General features: G+C 38.0%; 1 protein-coding gene across 5 annotated transcripts in view; it reads right to left on the minus strand.

Moving 5' to 3' along the window:
• Nucleotides 1–17,359, minus strand: part of MBP (myelin basic protein) — a 107,952-nt gene that overhangs the window by 80,482 nt on the left and 10,111 nt on the right. For 3 of the 5 annotated variants that reach the window (XM_040057680.2, XM_040057697.1, XM_040057689.1), the window contains exon 2: nt 2,531–2,604. In XM_040057680.2, the coding sequence (XP_039913614.1) occupies nt 2,531–2,581 (51 nt within the window). In that variant the 5' untranslated portion in view covers nt 2,582–2,604. Of the gene's footprint in view, nt 1–2,530; nt 2,607–17,359 lie in introns of those variants that run through there. The other 2 variants (XM_058419790.1, XM_040057717.2) reach the window with 1 other exon arrangement.

Consider the following 17,359-nt stretch of genomic DNA (forward strand, 5'->3'; position numbering starts at 1 on the left):
AAGTAATTGCTTTCCAGAAGTCCATTTATAATTCTGTAATTCAAATACACAAATTTACTAAAAGTAAAGTGATGCTAGATGTCAACTCAAAAAACCACCAAACCAACCTGATAGTAATTGCTGGATTAAAGGACTTTTACTGGACAACCAAGAACAGCGATTGCTGCAGTTGGTCTCTTTAATGTCACTACACATAAAATAGCTCTGTGGAAAAATGATCTACTAGTCCAGGAGCAGTACAGTGGCTGTAAGTCTGACCTCAAATGTTCAAAGAAGCTGCCTAAAACCATGTTTTTCCTTCAGACCTACAGTTTTGGGAAAGGACTTACAGTAAACAGCCCAGAGAGTGAAAGTAATGAAATTTAGAAAGACCCTTGGTGAGATGTTCACCTCTTTGTTGCAGTTCTATTACTACGAGTGAGGAGAGGCAGTTCAGCATTGCCACTGAAGTCTCTGCAAGCCTTCAGAAGGTCTAGAAGATTAGTGGGAAAACAGTTCTAATCTACAGCAGCACTGAACAACAACAAAAAACCCTCATTTGACTTTGAAAAAAGGAGAGAAAAAAATGGTTTGGCTAATGCAACCACTAAGTAATTTAATGCTGTCTGAAAGAACTGAATAAAGAATGACAACTATAGGGAATCCACAGTAGCGCCCTAACCATGCATTTCCTGATTTTACATCTCTGGCCTTGTAATTTCCTGTGGCATGATTACTGTTTTAGATAAAGGGAGATCCTGCACATTTCTGTGCATGAAGGGAGATTTTGATCAAGCACTGCCAATCTGAAAGTTTAGGCATTTGGTGGTTTGGTTTTTTGACCCTCTAGGAGGATGAGTGAAGGGCAGAAAATATTACTACAGTAGTTAAGTTCCTGCTTCACAAAACAATTTTGGTAAGCAAATTTTATTTTGATTGCAGAGTCAAGTATTCTCCATGACCCGATCAGGAAAAAGAAGGAATTTTAAAGAATCGCAGCAATCCATTTCCATGTAGTTCTGTCCTGTATATCAAGTGCAGACTCATGGTGACCTGACTCTCGCTAACCCCCACAGAATTTGCACCTCTTGCACAGGCTGTTACTATTTGAAGAATTTTTAGCTTTTTGAAGCCAGAAGTGCCCCACAATTCACCCGCCTGCCATCCAGATGCACCAAACACATGCGATCCCACAGCAGGAGAGAAGATACAACGTGTTTTCTTTGAACAAAATTTTATCCTCAAAGACCAAAGTAGGAGGTATTCGGGGCACTGCAGCCCATCAAGCTCTGTAAACTTTATGTATCACACCTCCAGGCTCTCACATGCTTACTCAGAAAGGATCAAAATATTTGGATAAATGTATCTGTTCGGTGCATTTGACTTTGCTGCACAACCCAGTTTTCTAAAGGGCAAGTTCTGCAAGACCAGCCACCACAAGACAGCAACTCGGGATTCATGTTATTGTTTGTACTCAAATCGAAACTCTGGGCCACAAAAGCGTTTTGCAAAATACTGCATCAACACAAAACAAAACCGTATGCAGCCAGCTGTCCTCTGTCCCTGCTGCTTTCTCCCTATTCCTTCCAGTATGACTATGCACTTTCCGAAAGGAGACAGCAAGGAACTGAATTCTGGTTTGTACACTCTTTGGGGATAGCTGCTTATCTGCCACAGCAAAGCAAAATACCCACATTGCTCCAGATAAAGCCCAGAGCTATCTGTTTACATCCTATGCCCAATGCAAAGGGCAACAGCTTTATACAGTGTGGGCTTAGACTGTAAACTGTTATTTTTGGATGAGAATGTGTGGACGGAAGATAGCAACAGCTAGCAACAAGCAGAGGGGTTTTTTGGTTTCTTTTTTTTTTAACGTATAAATATATATAGAAAGATGTTCTGGTTTAAGAAGTGTGAAATCTCTTCCAGTATAACACAGAAAACAAATAAACAAGATATTATCACAAGGCAAACAGAATACCACATTATGCGCAGAATACACAACAGTGTCAGCAGATGCTTAGGAATCAAATACTAACTTTTATTTAACATTTCGACAGTTCTCTTTTTTTTTATTATTTTTTTTTATCCTAGGGAGGAGATTTTTAAAGCTGTATCTACTTGGATTGACAATCCTGTCCCTTGAAATCCTCTTATTTTACCTATTTCTTCATAGTGTCTTACTTATGGATGAAGCCAATTTTATTTCCCAAATGAAAAAACTGTCAACACAGAGAACATATCTCTGCTCACTGACTCTTAAAAACATTCTGCAATATCATCATTCTAAGTCCCTTTCATTCATTTCCACCATGATTGAGAAGATTATTATCAGCTATGGACTGAACATCCCATCTCTCACTAAATCCAGCACAACAAACTCTTCATCTGGCCACATCTCATAGGACACTCCTTCAAAAATGTGGTAATTTTACAGTGTAAACTACAAAACAGTAATGATAACAGTGATCTGGTAAACAACTAAAAATACTGTCCCCTGTATTTCACAGAACACATATTTCCCAATTTCTCTTCAATTTTCTATACTCACCTTGGTTGACTTCTCAGCGCTGTGCTCTCGTTTTCCTGCATGGTTCCCCATGTTGGATCACCAAACTTCAAATTCTGAAAAGATAAAAACAAAACAACATTTTTTGAAACCAATACATTTGTAAATAAATACAAAATAATTTTTACTCTGACACATAACAAATTCCTCACACACAAGGAGAATTTTTACAATCCATGGTAAGATCTGTGAAAGATCCTAAGGAAAAAAACCCCATGCTTATCTGGCGTGTTTTGCATGTTTAAGCAATATCAGAAAGCTTTCCTACTTCTATTAAAAAAAAAATACATAAAAGAGAAGGAAAAAAATAAAATTTTCTTTTTGAAATTTGCACATAAACCAAAACTAGATTAGAAATTAGGTAGAGGCCGTCTTTTGATACTATGTTTTTAACAACAAACAGTTTAGTACATAACAAATAACTTGTAACTATAAACTTCCATATAAGTTTAAGTAAGTTCTTTTGAATTCACATTTACCATCATATAAACAGCAATTAGTGAAAAAAGCACCACACTAACTGCTAACAATTTGCTGTGGAGGTTAGAACATGCAAGTTGCTTACAGCTCCCTCTTTCATGAGGAGCACTTAAGAAAGCAATGCCAGCTGTCTCTTTGTATTTTTCTGGCTCATCCAGTTGTATCACAGCTCGAACGGAGCTTATGTAGGTTAAACCACAAGACTCAAACTTCAGCTTCTAGATCATGCTCATGGTTGTGCCACATATTTCTTGTCAGAGAAGCAGGTGTCTGTATAGGACCTTACAGCTGCTGCCTTGACATGATCTGAATGCAGTGCATCACAGCATCTGAAGTCATGAAACTTAAAATTACATGCATGAAGTACAGCAATAGGCTATATAAATTCATATACTGTTATAACCCCAGCTGCACACAGCATATAAAAGGATTCTAAAGACAGAAACTTTGCTTTTGACAAAGTACACATCTGTGATGGACAGTCATAAGTAATCCATCTCATTTTTTATCTCTACTTCAGCTTTTGGAGAGACTGATAGATTTATTTACACACACACTTCACCAGCCCACCCAACCCCCAGTGATAAATTTCAAATTTCGAGGGTCTACAGTGCTCATTTGGCAATTCACTGAATTCAATCTGCCCTAAGTTCCCTGTTATCACTGTGTCCAATTAAACAATTCCTCACAAAAATCCATTTCCAAGGTCTCACAAAATAAAAATTAAAAAAAAAAAATCCAAACTCAGTAAATGCACTCAAGATAAAATTTACTGCTAAATTGGAAACAAATGTCTTTTCATACCAGCACTATCTACTGCATACAAGATTAAAAAAAGACCCTGTACTTTCCAACTGTGAGATCAGCACAACCAATTCACACACATTTAATGTTCTAAAATTTTTCAAGGAAAAATACAAATAAATTCATTCACACTGAGTTTCAGACCCAAACTTCCTCAAACTGGCCTTTGCTCCACAAATTATGAGCAGCAGCTCGTTCCTCATCACCTGCTTCCCAACATGAGGAAACCAGAGTGGAATACAAAACTCTAAGAGACGTCTATGGCAGAATATAAAGGCAAATGTTCTATGTGTTATCCTTCCACTCATTTATCAAAAAATTAACAATCAAAACCGGTCTATAACATACATATGTCTAAGTACACAGATGATGAAGCCAACATGACACTTGCAGAGTAGATCTGTGATCCTGTCCTCCTGCCTCCCCTTAGCCTCCCGCCGGTCTTCTGAGTAACGCTGGAGGGACAACCACCTTGTACCCATAAAACACTCACAACTAGATTTTATCTTTTTTTTTTTTTTCATGCATAAATGAATGCAGATGCTTGAATTGAAGAGAAGTTAGCTACAGGTAACTCCTGTATTAATTCCTCACATAGCAATAAAACTACTTTTCAGCCAAAGGGACAAAAGCAACCTGCCACTAGCAAGGGTATCCTAAACATTACAGATTTCTTCATGCTACCTATTAAACAGAGAATTCTAAGTAAGCCTTTGGCAAAGAAAGGCTTCCAAGAATCTGACATGAATTATGAAAGAAACTGTATAGTGCCAACTGTTCTGCAGATATCTAAGTAGGAAGCAAAACCATACATACATCAAAACCTGTAAATATTAAAAACTTTTATAGCAACAAAGACTTAATTTTTCACTTCAGCCTCAAGCAGAAATCTGCCTTACTTGACTAAAAACTGAGCACACAGGTGGTTTCCACTTGAGGATGAAAGTACACCCTGCAACACAGACTTAAACACTTTTGTTCTTACTGTCTGCAGGGAGACCTTACTGCACAGTTTCTACCTGCGCCAATCTTCGTGCAATGAGCTGAGTCACTGACTTCAGTTGAGTCACTGACTCCAACTCACTTTACAATCTTTGTAGGAACTTGCAGCCAACTATTCCAAACATCTCAGCTGGAAAAAGATTCATATTTTCTTTTTAGTCCCCTTCATAATGTACAGGTTGCCAGACTAAGCAGCTCTGTATGAAGTGAAGAAACAGCTTCTTACACTTCCTAATAGTGTCCATCCACTGAACAACTCTTCTTTGCAGAGGAATCCATGAATGATTCAGCACTGATGAACAGCCATAGGAACAGTCACGGTGCTCCAAGCAATGAAGAAACAGAAGCACTGTGGAAATGCAATACCTTCATTGAATCTCACATGAATCACACCTGACAGTAAGCTGTCAAAACAGGCCTGCACATGAGATGGAGCTTATGACCTCAACAGCATTTGCCAGAAACCTTCGTAGTGAAACCCTGCAAGTTTTGTAAATCCTCTGAGATGACAAATTTTGCTCATGAGCTTGAGTCACAAATGAGATTGGACACTGCATGCCTGCAGTGAACGGAGTCACATCAGCAGCTCCCCTGTAAAACTCCCTACCAAGAGTTGCTGGTTCACACTAAAACCATCTGAGAGGCTCAGAAAATTAAAGGCCACAAGAGTAAACTGATTTAACAGGACTAAAAGCTGAAAACACTTCTGCTACCTAAAAGCTCTTTAGGGTGAAGTGAGTGAATTGGGGCAGGAAGTTGTGAACCACCGCTGCAGGTGCCACCAGCAGAACCGTCCGGCTGCCTCAGCACTTTGCCACAACCACCTGCTGAGCTGAATCAGCTCTGCTGCCATGACCTGGCACTTCCCAATCCATGACTGATACAGCAGTAATTCCACCTGTGCCGGCTGCTTTGAGTAATTCCAAAAACAGCCGAGGGATTTTGCCTGGGGAAATGGAATGGAGTGTCTCCTCCCATCAAGTCACCTTCTTACAGAGTCAGTCTAACAGAGAACCGGATGGAAGCCTAGACCAAGCAGCTTTCCCACTTTCTTCAGAACACGAACCCATATTACAACTAGCAACAACTACAGAAATGCCAGTGCCTTACCCAAGGTGAAAAACTTCTACTTCCAACACTCAAAATAAAAAAAAAAAGAGATGGAAAAACTCTGTTCCACACAACATACCTATAAAAATACACTTACGTCGGCATAATGTAGGGGTTAGAAACATATATCATTGCAGCGTTTTTTTAGCCCAATCTCATCTGCCTGTCGATATGTGCAGCTAAACAAGTGGTTCTAATCATCTTCTCATACACACCCACTGTCCTATAAAGAAGCTTATGATTTACAATTTTCACTGAAAGGCAGAAAAACACTTCTCCAAACCTTCTAAATATAACAAGAAATGCAATGGCATTACTTTCTGCAGGTGATGCAGTTTTAGCCGCAAAATAGCATTTTCTCACTCACAGGAGCCTGAAAAAAGTTCACCCATGTAGTCATCAGACTTTAAATAAGTTATATTGTAATTCAGGAGTCAAAACAGTCTGTAAAAGCCAATCCACATGGAGCACTTTTATTGAACATTAATGGTTACTTCAAATTAAAAAGCATAAACTACTGAATGTGCATCACACGATGCTGAAAATGGATTGTTAGATACGATCTTACCTCTTCCCACAAGTTAATTATGACTCAACAGAACTACACATAATAATAAAGGTATGCAAGGACTTACCTATTTACAAGTATCAGAACATAATTACTACCTTGTCTAGGAATATGTATTCATCCCAGACTGATGTTGGGTAATAGTGCAGAGCTGCAAGTGCTCCTAACCTTACTCACGCATGGGAAGGGTAACCACAGAATACAAAAACATTTGAGGAATTTACTTAAAACTTCCTGCTAAATTCATACTTATTCTTATCCAAGTAAATATGACGCTTTACTCCTATATACAGATCTTATTAGGAAAAAAAAAGTGAAATTTATTTTAAGAAACATGCAAGTTCTTTAATTCTGGTAGCCCCCTGATATAAACTCTTCATTACAAATTTGCCCAAGTTTTTGCAGGGTTTTTTTCCCAATTTTGGGTTGGTTGGTTTTTGGGTTTTGGGGGTTTTTGTTTGGTTGGTTGGTGGGGGGGGGGGTGTTTGGTTTTTTTTTTTTGGTGTTAGTTTGTTTTTTTGTTTGTTTTTGGTAGTGTCAGATCCTGGTTACATAGCTTCCTGGGAAGCAAGCTGACACATCGCACAGCAGGGGCTGCCAGCTAGATGGAAATCTCTGAGTGGATTTGTTAGTCTCTCAGTGTGATAAACAAAGGCAAGGAAGCCTTTCACTTCATCTTTCAAAACAAGACTGAGACACTGGGCATGCCTCATCTGACTCTTCAGAATTCCCTCATCGTGGTAACCTAATATTCCAACTCACCAAGAAAGAAAACCTCCAGCAGGCACGAATGAGTGACCTGCAGCTAAATCCATCAGCAGCCACAGTCAGATGCTTCACAGACAGATGTGAGCAACCATGTGACAAAAGTGACCTGCCTCATGGACAAACTGCTCCCCAGCAATCCTGCCCTCTTAATTCAACAGTTAAATTACTTCATAAAATATAGTGGCTTAAATCCCTTACAAGTTTCATTGTTATTTAACGCGGATTTAATTTTTCATTATTGCAAAAGAGCAAAATACTTCCTAAATCAAACTTTATTTCACTTTTGACTTGCACAATTATATTTCTCTGAAAGGAAAACATATTATTCCAGACATATTTCCATCATGAATTATCAAAACCAAGACTTCAGCGGCAACCATAGCCTATAAATCAGAGAAGTCAACGGGAGTTTAATACTTACAGATGTATTTAATCATGCTTGTACAGCGCCTTGCATATCACAGTCCTGACCTATCTAGATATTACAGCAATTTCCATATCTACAGATAACTGCATGTACCTTAGCAAGGACACTAGGCCTAGAAAACCACCCCCCTGAGGGATTGGCCAAGACCTGAAACACTATTTACCTGAGCAAGTACTCCCCAGTGCTAGCACAGTTGCTCAGTAATTTATTCGTGTGTCATTTCAAAGAATAGCTAATTTATTTAATTTTCTCTAAAATTTTCTGCAACACTATGGCACATGAGAAGGGCTACAACACTGAGAGAGAATATATTCTATGAAAAAACGTTGTTGCAAACTATTTCCTAGAATTGCCATAGGGTAAGCAGGACCCAAGGTTTAAGATGTTTTCTGACTGCTTTGATTATCATTTTCCTCTATTGCCAACGAGAAGGATATTGTACATTATTTTTTATAAAAGCATGTGATTTCCAGGAATCTCACTTCAGCACACTGAGTGTAGTCCAAACTTGATTCTAGACAACAGAATCTAGACAACATGAAATTACAATGCAATTGCTAAGCCACATATACCTATTTTCTGTAGCTTAGGCTTCTCTTGCTTTTCTCTCCTTTCTTCCTTCAACCCACTCGGCTCTCCTTGCTAGAACACCATCAGCCCTGCCCCAACCATTAAGAAAAAGAAAAGATGTAATCTTGAAACAAATTTCTCAACAGGACATTTCTCCTTCCCAAATGGAAAAACGCTCCCCTAAGGTCATGTAGCACATGTTGGTACCTACACTCCTTTACACAAACAGAAGTCATCGATGACCACAATCATTTGGTATTAGCCACATGTTTACTGTTTGTCTTCAAAACACTAAGATTAGCAAAGCCCTGTGAACTCTGTGCCAATCCACCTGCAGGGTCATAAGGAAATCTCCTTAATCACCTCCAGTGCATCTGAGGAGGGAGCCAGGTAGGACCCCAAAGGCCTGGGGCAAGGTACAGACACACCCAGCACGTTCGAGCTCCATCCCTTCCAGCAATGTACCTACAACTGGGTCTCGACTAAACGTGGATTTCCTTGTAAGTACTCTATGGCTTTGCTGAGATATTTGTGCCTCTCAGCTACTCCCAGTCCAGAGAACAGAGAGGGCCACACATATACCTCCCCTGAATGTAAATATCAAAAGGAAAATTGCGCTCTCCTACAAAACTAAGACTTGTCTGTTTTTATCTCAGTCACTAATATGAACAGGTTCACTTAATTTGCAACATGCTGTCTTTTACGCAGAGCACCAAAACAAAATAGGCTGGGTGTTATTATTTTCTTTTTAATATATGTTTAGGTCTTCATGGCATACAACACCTTGGAGCTAGGAACAATTTTTCCCAGCTTTCTGAAAAGGATCAGACACATATTCATCAGTTATTTTTTTCAGCATCTATGTGCTCCAGAGACAAAAAAAAAAAATAAATTGATACTACAGTAAAATAAATCATCTCATTAAAAAAAAAAAAAAAAAAAAAAGAGAGAAAAGAAAAAAAAAGAGAGAGAGAAAGGTATAAAGACTAAGAACAGAGACATATCATAGCCTCATTCTATATAAGATATGCAGTAGACTCCGAAGATCAGTGCTTTCCACCATCACGGCTTCTAAAGTACCATATTTCCTTTATGAATACACCCCCACAGCTGTGAACCTCAACATTCGGCCTCAGTGAGTCAACAACTAAAAGACGTTTGTCCTATATTCCTAAGTAGTATTGAAAAATAGGAAACACCGCACAAGAATATATAACCCAAGTAAAGTATTAACCAGGAGAACGAAAAAAAGAACAAATTCATATTCAAATCATGGAGAATTCCAGGCCAAAGTAATAATCTTACCAGTACCAGAGGGGGAAAAAACCAAAACAAAACAAAAAGGCAACTGAGAAATGATACAGAAAATTGTAATTATTTGTTACTTGAAAATTTTCAGTTTCTGATATTAAGATACTCTGAAAACAGACAAGACCTAGCACCTATTTTGAAATAAAAATTAAAAAATGCCAAGAGAATAAACTGTGATATATTTGATAACTCACTTTTTTTTTTCCCGTTCTCTGCTTAGAAAAACCAGCCCTCTCCAAATGTTGAGCAGTATATTCTCCCTTTCAAAGTGAGGTAGGTTACCTAAGCTTCCCAGAGAAGGCACAGGCACTTTGATGATCAGTATTTCATTAACACTTTGTAGAGAATGGTGATAAAGTGCACACCTGCACTTCTAAACACACATGAATTAAAGGCACTGTATGCCTGCTCTTCTCATATTCAACAGACTGACAGATGGGACAAGGAGATGATTCACCCCCTTCAGACAGCATTAACTGTGCTGTGAGATAACACTGAATCACTATATCCTCCTCAATTAAAAAAAAAAAAAAAAAAAAAAAAAAAAAAAAAAAAAAAAAAGTATCTCAATCTCTCCCTGATCTCACTCTCTCTCCCCTGATTTCATAAATGTTATCTATACTGCAAACATATCAGCCAACAGATGGATTTCCTGTAGATTCTCCTCTGTAACATTTGGCATAAATATTGATATTGCGAAAGGAACTGACTTTCACCATACTCCAAGTTGACTCCCTTTGGCCCAATCTACTTCTCTACAGTCATGTCCCTGCCTTCCTTCCCATAAACACACCGCCAGAGAGGCACAAAATCCAATTTTTCTTCTCTGACATGGAAAAAATGCATCCTTAGCTCTATGCCTGTATTTTTCTCTTTGTGTGCATTGTGTTTCTCACTTCTTTTTGCCTTCTTTTGCCTGGCCTTATTGTCTGAGCATTCATACATGAAATCTTGCACCTAAAGTACTTTTTAAAGTAACTTGATGAAGACTCAGTCCTCAGTATTTTAATTTGTAAGCACACTGAAGACATGCAAGAATGTTCAAAGGTCATGTGGCAGCCTCCTCAAATTTATTATCCAGAGTCCATTAACACTAACAAGACATTTGTCCACTCAGAAATGGTTTGCTACGCAAGTTGCAAGTGACACCTCATGAAGCTTAAGTAAAGATTTATAATCTCCTCTTCTCAGAAATCAATAAATAAATTTAAGAACAAAGTATTTCAGAAAGCTGTAGAGAAGCAATTTTTCTGGGCTCATAAATTATTATCTGGAAGCACAGATACTATGACCCCAGTTTGGGATTTTCCCTGGTGATGACACACTGATTTGCTTTCCCTTCTGAGGAGAGAAAGCAAAATTAGTTTTTTGCTAAGGATAACTGTATAGCTGTGAAATAAATAAATCAATTTATTTTCTCCTCAAACGGAATTTTAATCCAGATGTTTCGGCTTTAATTGTTTAGGTCAGAGGCTCGGCAGGTTACAGTCACTAAGCTGTGAGTTGTTGCATTTGGAATTTTAAATAATTAATGAGTAACAGCAACTGAAATCTGCATGAGAAACATCACCCTGACATAATTATTGTACTTGTGTGCTTCTTTAAATATGCTTTCAAGAACTCGTGGCTCGTACTTGGACATTGTCTCATTTGATCTAAATCTTAAATGTCATGTACTAATGTTGTTTTCCCAATCTTTATCAGGGATACATTGAAAGCCAATATAGAAACTGTCATTACTGAATAACTACTGAAGAGAACAATGACAGACACAAGGGAAAATTTCCATTTGAACATGAGAATGTTCTAAATTTACACAAGACCATTATCTCCCCTTCTTTCATTAAAACAAAAACCATGATTGTTTATTCCATGTTAAAAGGAAGACAAAAGCCTGTGACAGGCCATATACTCATTTTTTCAGCACGGTTTTCAAATGCAGTTCACCATTTATCAGTGTACAAAAGAAAATTACAAAATCTGGCAACATATCAAAATAATGGAGTGAGAAAATATGTTTCAATAAGGAGACTAGCAGTGTATTTGCTTTCAATCATGATTACCAAAATTTATCTCAAATCCATTCTATGATTAAAAGTAAGCTTGTATATAATATTTTCAGCGCCCATCAGAAGAATATCTTGTTCTTGAACAAGTTTCACTTGTAAGCTATTTTATTGTTAACTAAATTTAAAAAAAAAAAAGAAAACGTTGCAAATGCCATCATCTGTGACAGGGTCCACAGCTTCCAGCCAAGAGGGGTTTTCCAGACAGCATACAAAGATAGCAAGGAAGTTCCTTCCCTAAAGGTCTTGCAACATAAGTAGACAAAACACATGACCAGAAGATAAACCTTTCTCCCATATTACAGATATAGAGCACAGGCAGAGATAAGTTAAGGACAATACATAAAAAAACTTACAGCCCACTTGAGAAGCTTTGGCAGACATCAGGAAATTAAATCCAGAGTTGTAATTCTGAAAACCCATTCTCAGCTACTACATAATGCCAGGGTTTGTAATCACAACACACACCTCCTTTCTTATTCTACAAATGCTTCATGGCTTTCAAGTTCTGCCATCAGTCACACAAAGTAACGCTCCAGCCACGATGACACAGCCAAGCAGCTTCACATGATTTTACACCAGAACCCCGTCAATATACAACGAGGTTATTTCTCTGACATCCTAGGTCCTCATTCAGCCAACTTTGTCTCAAACACAGAAAATGTGAACTATCAGGCTCAAGATTATCACAAGACAGAGCGGAAAACACTGCAACAACCCACCCCCCACCTTTTTTTTTTTTTTTTTTTTTCTCTAAGCAGCTATAGAAGAAGGTCACCCATACCATGAGATAATAAGCTTGTGATTAGCACACTCACACAGGATGTGGGGAACCAGGGATTGTTTTAGATGATACTGAAGGGAAAGATCAGTCTGGCTTGATCACAGGATAACTGTGAGTCACCAATGTGATCTGGCACGGGGAAAAATACATTAAAAAAAAAAAAAAAAAAAAAAGACAGACAAACAGACCTACATTGTATCATGAGGGAATATTTCCAGCTAAGACAGGGAAGAATTAAAGTCATCACAGAAGCCACTAGCATAACATCAGCTCAATACAAGGTACAATTCTGGTCAGCCGTATCTTAACAACATGAATTTTTTACTAGAACAGATGCGAAGATGAGGGGAGCAACAGGAACCTATTAGACAGAGATAAGACTAAAAGCTCATGACCTGTCAAGCCTAAGTAAAGCAAAGCTAAATGAGTGTTGGAGGAGGAGAAAAACACTGCCTAGTGTAGAAAGCCTAGCTGTGTTGAAGAAAGAAAAGAGTGTGACCACTGTATTTCAGGGACTGCACGAATGGCGTTGTTCTTACCATGGCAGGGCAGCCCCAAATATCACAGGCCACTCCTTTAGCCTGGGAATATTTCAATCCATGTTTCTGAACAGTGTACCTGGAGCACCGGGGTGGGAAGCAGGGGAGGGGCAGAGAGAGCCTACCTTTTTCTGAATCTGTTCATACACTGACAACTGACTGTAAAAAAGGATAAAATAATCAAAGCCCCAAACAAAATAAGGCCGCAAAACCAGCAATATCGTGGAAAGGGGGAACAGAAATGAAATAGGATAGCTCTTAGCCAGCTGGATTTCACTGGCATGTAGGATACTAGACAAACAGGCTTTATTCCCCACTCTGAGCTCATCCTCTTTATCCTGTCAGAGATCAGTGTAAGTATGGGAGAGCTGTAACTCTCTCTGCACCCAGACACACATTTGCTGGAGAAATGGAACATGACTCCTGCTCAACAGCCTCTACCTTGGCAGCCTGCTCCTTGCAGCAGGAAACACAGGTCCAAACCCTTTGGGAAAGAGCTGGAGCTGATCTCCATCCCAACCACAGCACAGCGGGGTCTTGGCTAGCCAGCTCCCCTGCAAGTTTGTGAGCAGTGGCCCTCAGGAAACACTTGTGAGACACACAGAGTCCACCTCTGTGCCCACAGCTCCAGGAGCCACAACAGCAGTGAAACACACTTTGTTCGGATGGATACTGACTTTCAGGAGCCTTTGCTCATTGGCTACAAACTAGATAGACAAGGACCTCATACAAGGCTCTTCAAGTCTCTTTCACCCCTATCTGCCAAGCCATTTACAAATTGACTGCTCTTTTCATAACATTTCCCTAAGACCATACTCCAAAACAGTACTTAAAATCCCCTCCTTGAACACTGCAGTAAGCACTCCTCCATGGAAATGCAATAATGAGTAATATTTCCAGTCTGTGACTGAAACTTCATGTCACATATGAATAGAACAAACTATACAACAAACTCTTCCAGCAATTTGTTTGTGCATCTTGTCATTGACTCAGTCCATAAAAGTGCTTCTCATTCCACTCCTTAAGAGAGTTAAAACCTTCCAGAAAAGAGATACCTAGGTGCTGGTTTGGCCAAATCCTTTACTTCTTACTTCAAACAATACCTCCACCTAGCTACTACCATCCAACTCTTAATTCACCTACAGCACTTTCAAACAACAACTACTCATGGCATAAATACAGTCATTAATACAGGTTACAATACCTGAATCAAAACCTGTCATTTAACACTCACAAGAGTTAGCTATGAGTGAAAGCAATGGGCTTTTTATTTAACATAGCATCATACTTAAACCAGATTTTATTGAATTGGGAGCAATTAAGTTATACCAATAGGTTTTATCTGATTTATAATACATTTTAAAGTGAGAATTCAGCTACTTAAGTTAACAGTTATGATAAGTTTGAGATATTACAGCTAGAGTCCTTCACTCCCAAACGAATAATCCCTTCTTTATTTCAACATTGCCCCACTGTGTGGTCCCTAATATTTAGTCTGTGGCATTTTAAAACCTTAAAATAATTCTGAATGACCAAACCTGGCTTTACTAAGCTAATGCTACTGTTTTCCTCATTACCTTCTTTGGTTCATCCAGTAACACTAATGCATTACTGTTTATAGGTAAGTATCTATTGGTATTTGAGCATCTGCTAAAATTAATGCAAATTTCCAAAACAAAAATACAGCAATGCTAGGGAAGTAAAAAAAAAAAAAAAAAAAAGGTGTTTTCCCCATTCACTCAGAAAAGCACACAGCTCCACCCCCAAAACCACAGGCTTCACAGCATCTAGCAAGTATGTTTAAAAACACAAGCTAAAAGCACTCCACACTCTAGGTTTGAAGCTAAGCAAAGTGGAAAGCAATTATCACCAGAACTGTTTTGGGGGGTTTTTTAACATAATTGCATGTAAACACTTTTTTCACTCTCATATTCAATTAGTCATACACAGAAGTTTCCCTTATCTTGCCATCTACATAGCACAAATAGCCAGTCCTAAAGCACTTAAAATATCACCAGGTATTGGTGGTCTGCTAAAACAGAAGAGGATTGCAGATTATACCACAAATTCTCTCTCAAATCCCACATGGAGAAAAGGTGTAGGCAGATGATAACAGAATAAGATGCACAGTGATGCCAGGTCCAGCGGGACTGGAACACGCACAAGTTGATGTGCAAGAGGTGGCACAACATCACAGAAACAAAGGCACCTCATCATTTTGGTACTGATTACTATTTTGCTCATTTCACATCATAACACTCTGGCAATGCAATTATCTTGCCCATCACTTGCTTACCATCTGCCCATTGAAAATTGTCCATACGTCCAGAATATATAATTTTTCACAAAAGAGTTTTTTTCATGCTCCACCCCCACAACCTGCCTTACTTTATATTGGAAATACAGAATTTTCAAGCAGAAGTAGATCTTCTCTCTTGGCCAAAAACTCACTATGTATGTCCCACCACAATGCTACTCAGCATTCTCCTCAGTCTGAACCATAATTTCTTGCCTCCACACAAAATACAAATAAGAATAACTTACTCAAAGTCAATGCTTCCCTCAATCAATTAAAAAAAAAAAAAAATCACAAAATGACTCAATACCATGAAAGGACATATACAGAATAACTTTTTTATCTGTTTATTATCTATTTCAAATCAGTGTGCCAACAAACCTTAATGTTGTAAAACTTTGCTTTAATTTATCTTAGTTATTTAGGTGGTCTTTTCCTATACAAGAAAGCCAACTGAAGATAGCTGCATTTATTTGTATCAGGAAGACACTGCAAAACTAGTTTTTATGCTTGTGTGTGCCAGTATTATTGCTGTAATGCATGAATGATTATGAAATTACTTAACTGCCTTCTTTCCAAAGCCATGGTTATTCCTCCCAGGTTAAAGTACAGAGCTAGCTGATTGTGAAATACATTTATTCATGTGTCCATTTCAAAATGTAATATTCTACAAATACTGTATTTGCAAGTTAATCTTTTATTTGCAAAAATAAACTATTTACTAAAGTGAACAAGAGGAAAATGTGATTTAACACTTCACAAATAAGCATAAAACCAGAGAGACATGCATTATAGATAAAAGTAAGAACTCAGATACCTAAAATTTACCATAGAGGTACCATTTACTATTAATCATTTAGCATATGACTTTCCCCCTACATGCATTTTTCAGTCTCAGTTTAGAAAATGCCAGTATGATTCTGGAATACACGTAAGATTGAGTTAAAATACTGACAATGATTTGCCAACTATTATGATCTTATTCCTAAAGTATTAAAGTCTTACTGCAATTAAACCCTATTGGAAGCATTAAAATAATGAATTAATTTTACCTGCCATTCACAACATATTATGAATACTGTATTTCTGATTATTTCACTGCTGATTAGATGGTTATTAGAACATTTCCAAATTGTAGAATGTAATTCCTACAATCAGTTCAGCTACTGCTCCTTTAGAAATGCTTTGTTAAATATATTTGAAACCTTACTCTGAAGGAGCTTCTCAGGTCCTAAAAAATAATGCAGTTAATAAAAATGAATATCTAAATGTATGGTTCTATACAGGACAAAACTAAGGACAACTACCATCATGTGACAAAATTATTTTGATACCTGATGAACTATGCAGAGTAATAACTGTTCATCAGTAACAGAAGCTGGAAAATTAGGCATCTGAACCAGTAAGGCAAGTAGTGCTAATTATAAGATCTGAGAAACACTGAACTCCCCAATAAGTCATTGTGAACTCACTATTCAGGATCATACAGTCAGGTTAAATTTCTTTGCTTCTTACTATGTGCAAATCAAGCAAGTCTCAGTTTTACTGTGGATCTTACTGCACTTGACAGGTGATGGTGTTTTCTAAAGACCACCTAAAATTATGAGTGATAAGGGAATATCAAAATTGTGATTAGCAGGAAAAAAGCCACAACACACAGAAGTTGTAAAAGCAGATTAACAGTAACAACAGAACAAAACAAAAGCAAATGGCTACCAAAAAAAGAAGCTTAAAATGCATATCAGAAGGCAAATACAGATTTTTCACACAACCTGACACCTGCACGTGCATTACTTTTACTGTAAAGCTAATGACAAGATAATGGAACTAAATCAATACAAAAGAAAACCCAGGGCAAAGCCCACTGGCTTTAAGATGATCACCAATATAATCATTTACATGCATTGGATCAAGCCAAAATAATTATTAAACTTACTGTCACTTTTGCTGTCACCTTCTTATCTTGTAAATTCGTCACACACACACACAGAGGGAGCAGGAATCACTCCAGAAGCGACATCCTGTTCCTAACCAACTCGTTACCCCAGGTCACATGAAGTCCCAGCTTATTCATCACCACATTCCC

Source organism: Hirundo rustica, chromosome 1, assembly GCF_015227805.2.
Source record: "Hirundo rustica isolate bHirRus1 chromosome 1, bHirRus1.pri.v3, whole genome shotgun sequence".
Lineage (NCBI taxonomy): Eukaryota > Metazoa > Chordata > Aves > Passeriformes > Hirundinidae > Hirundo > Hirundo rustica.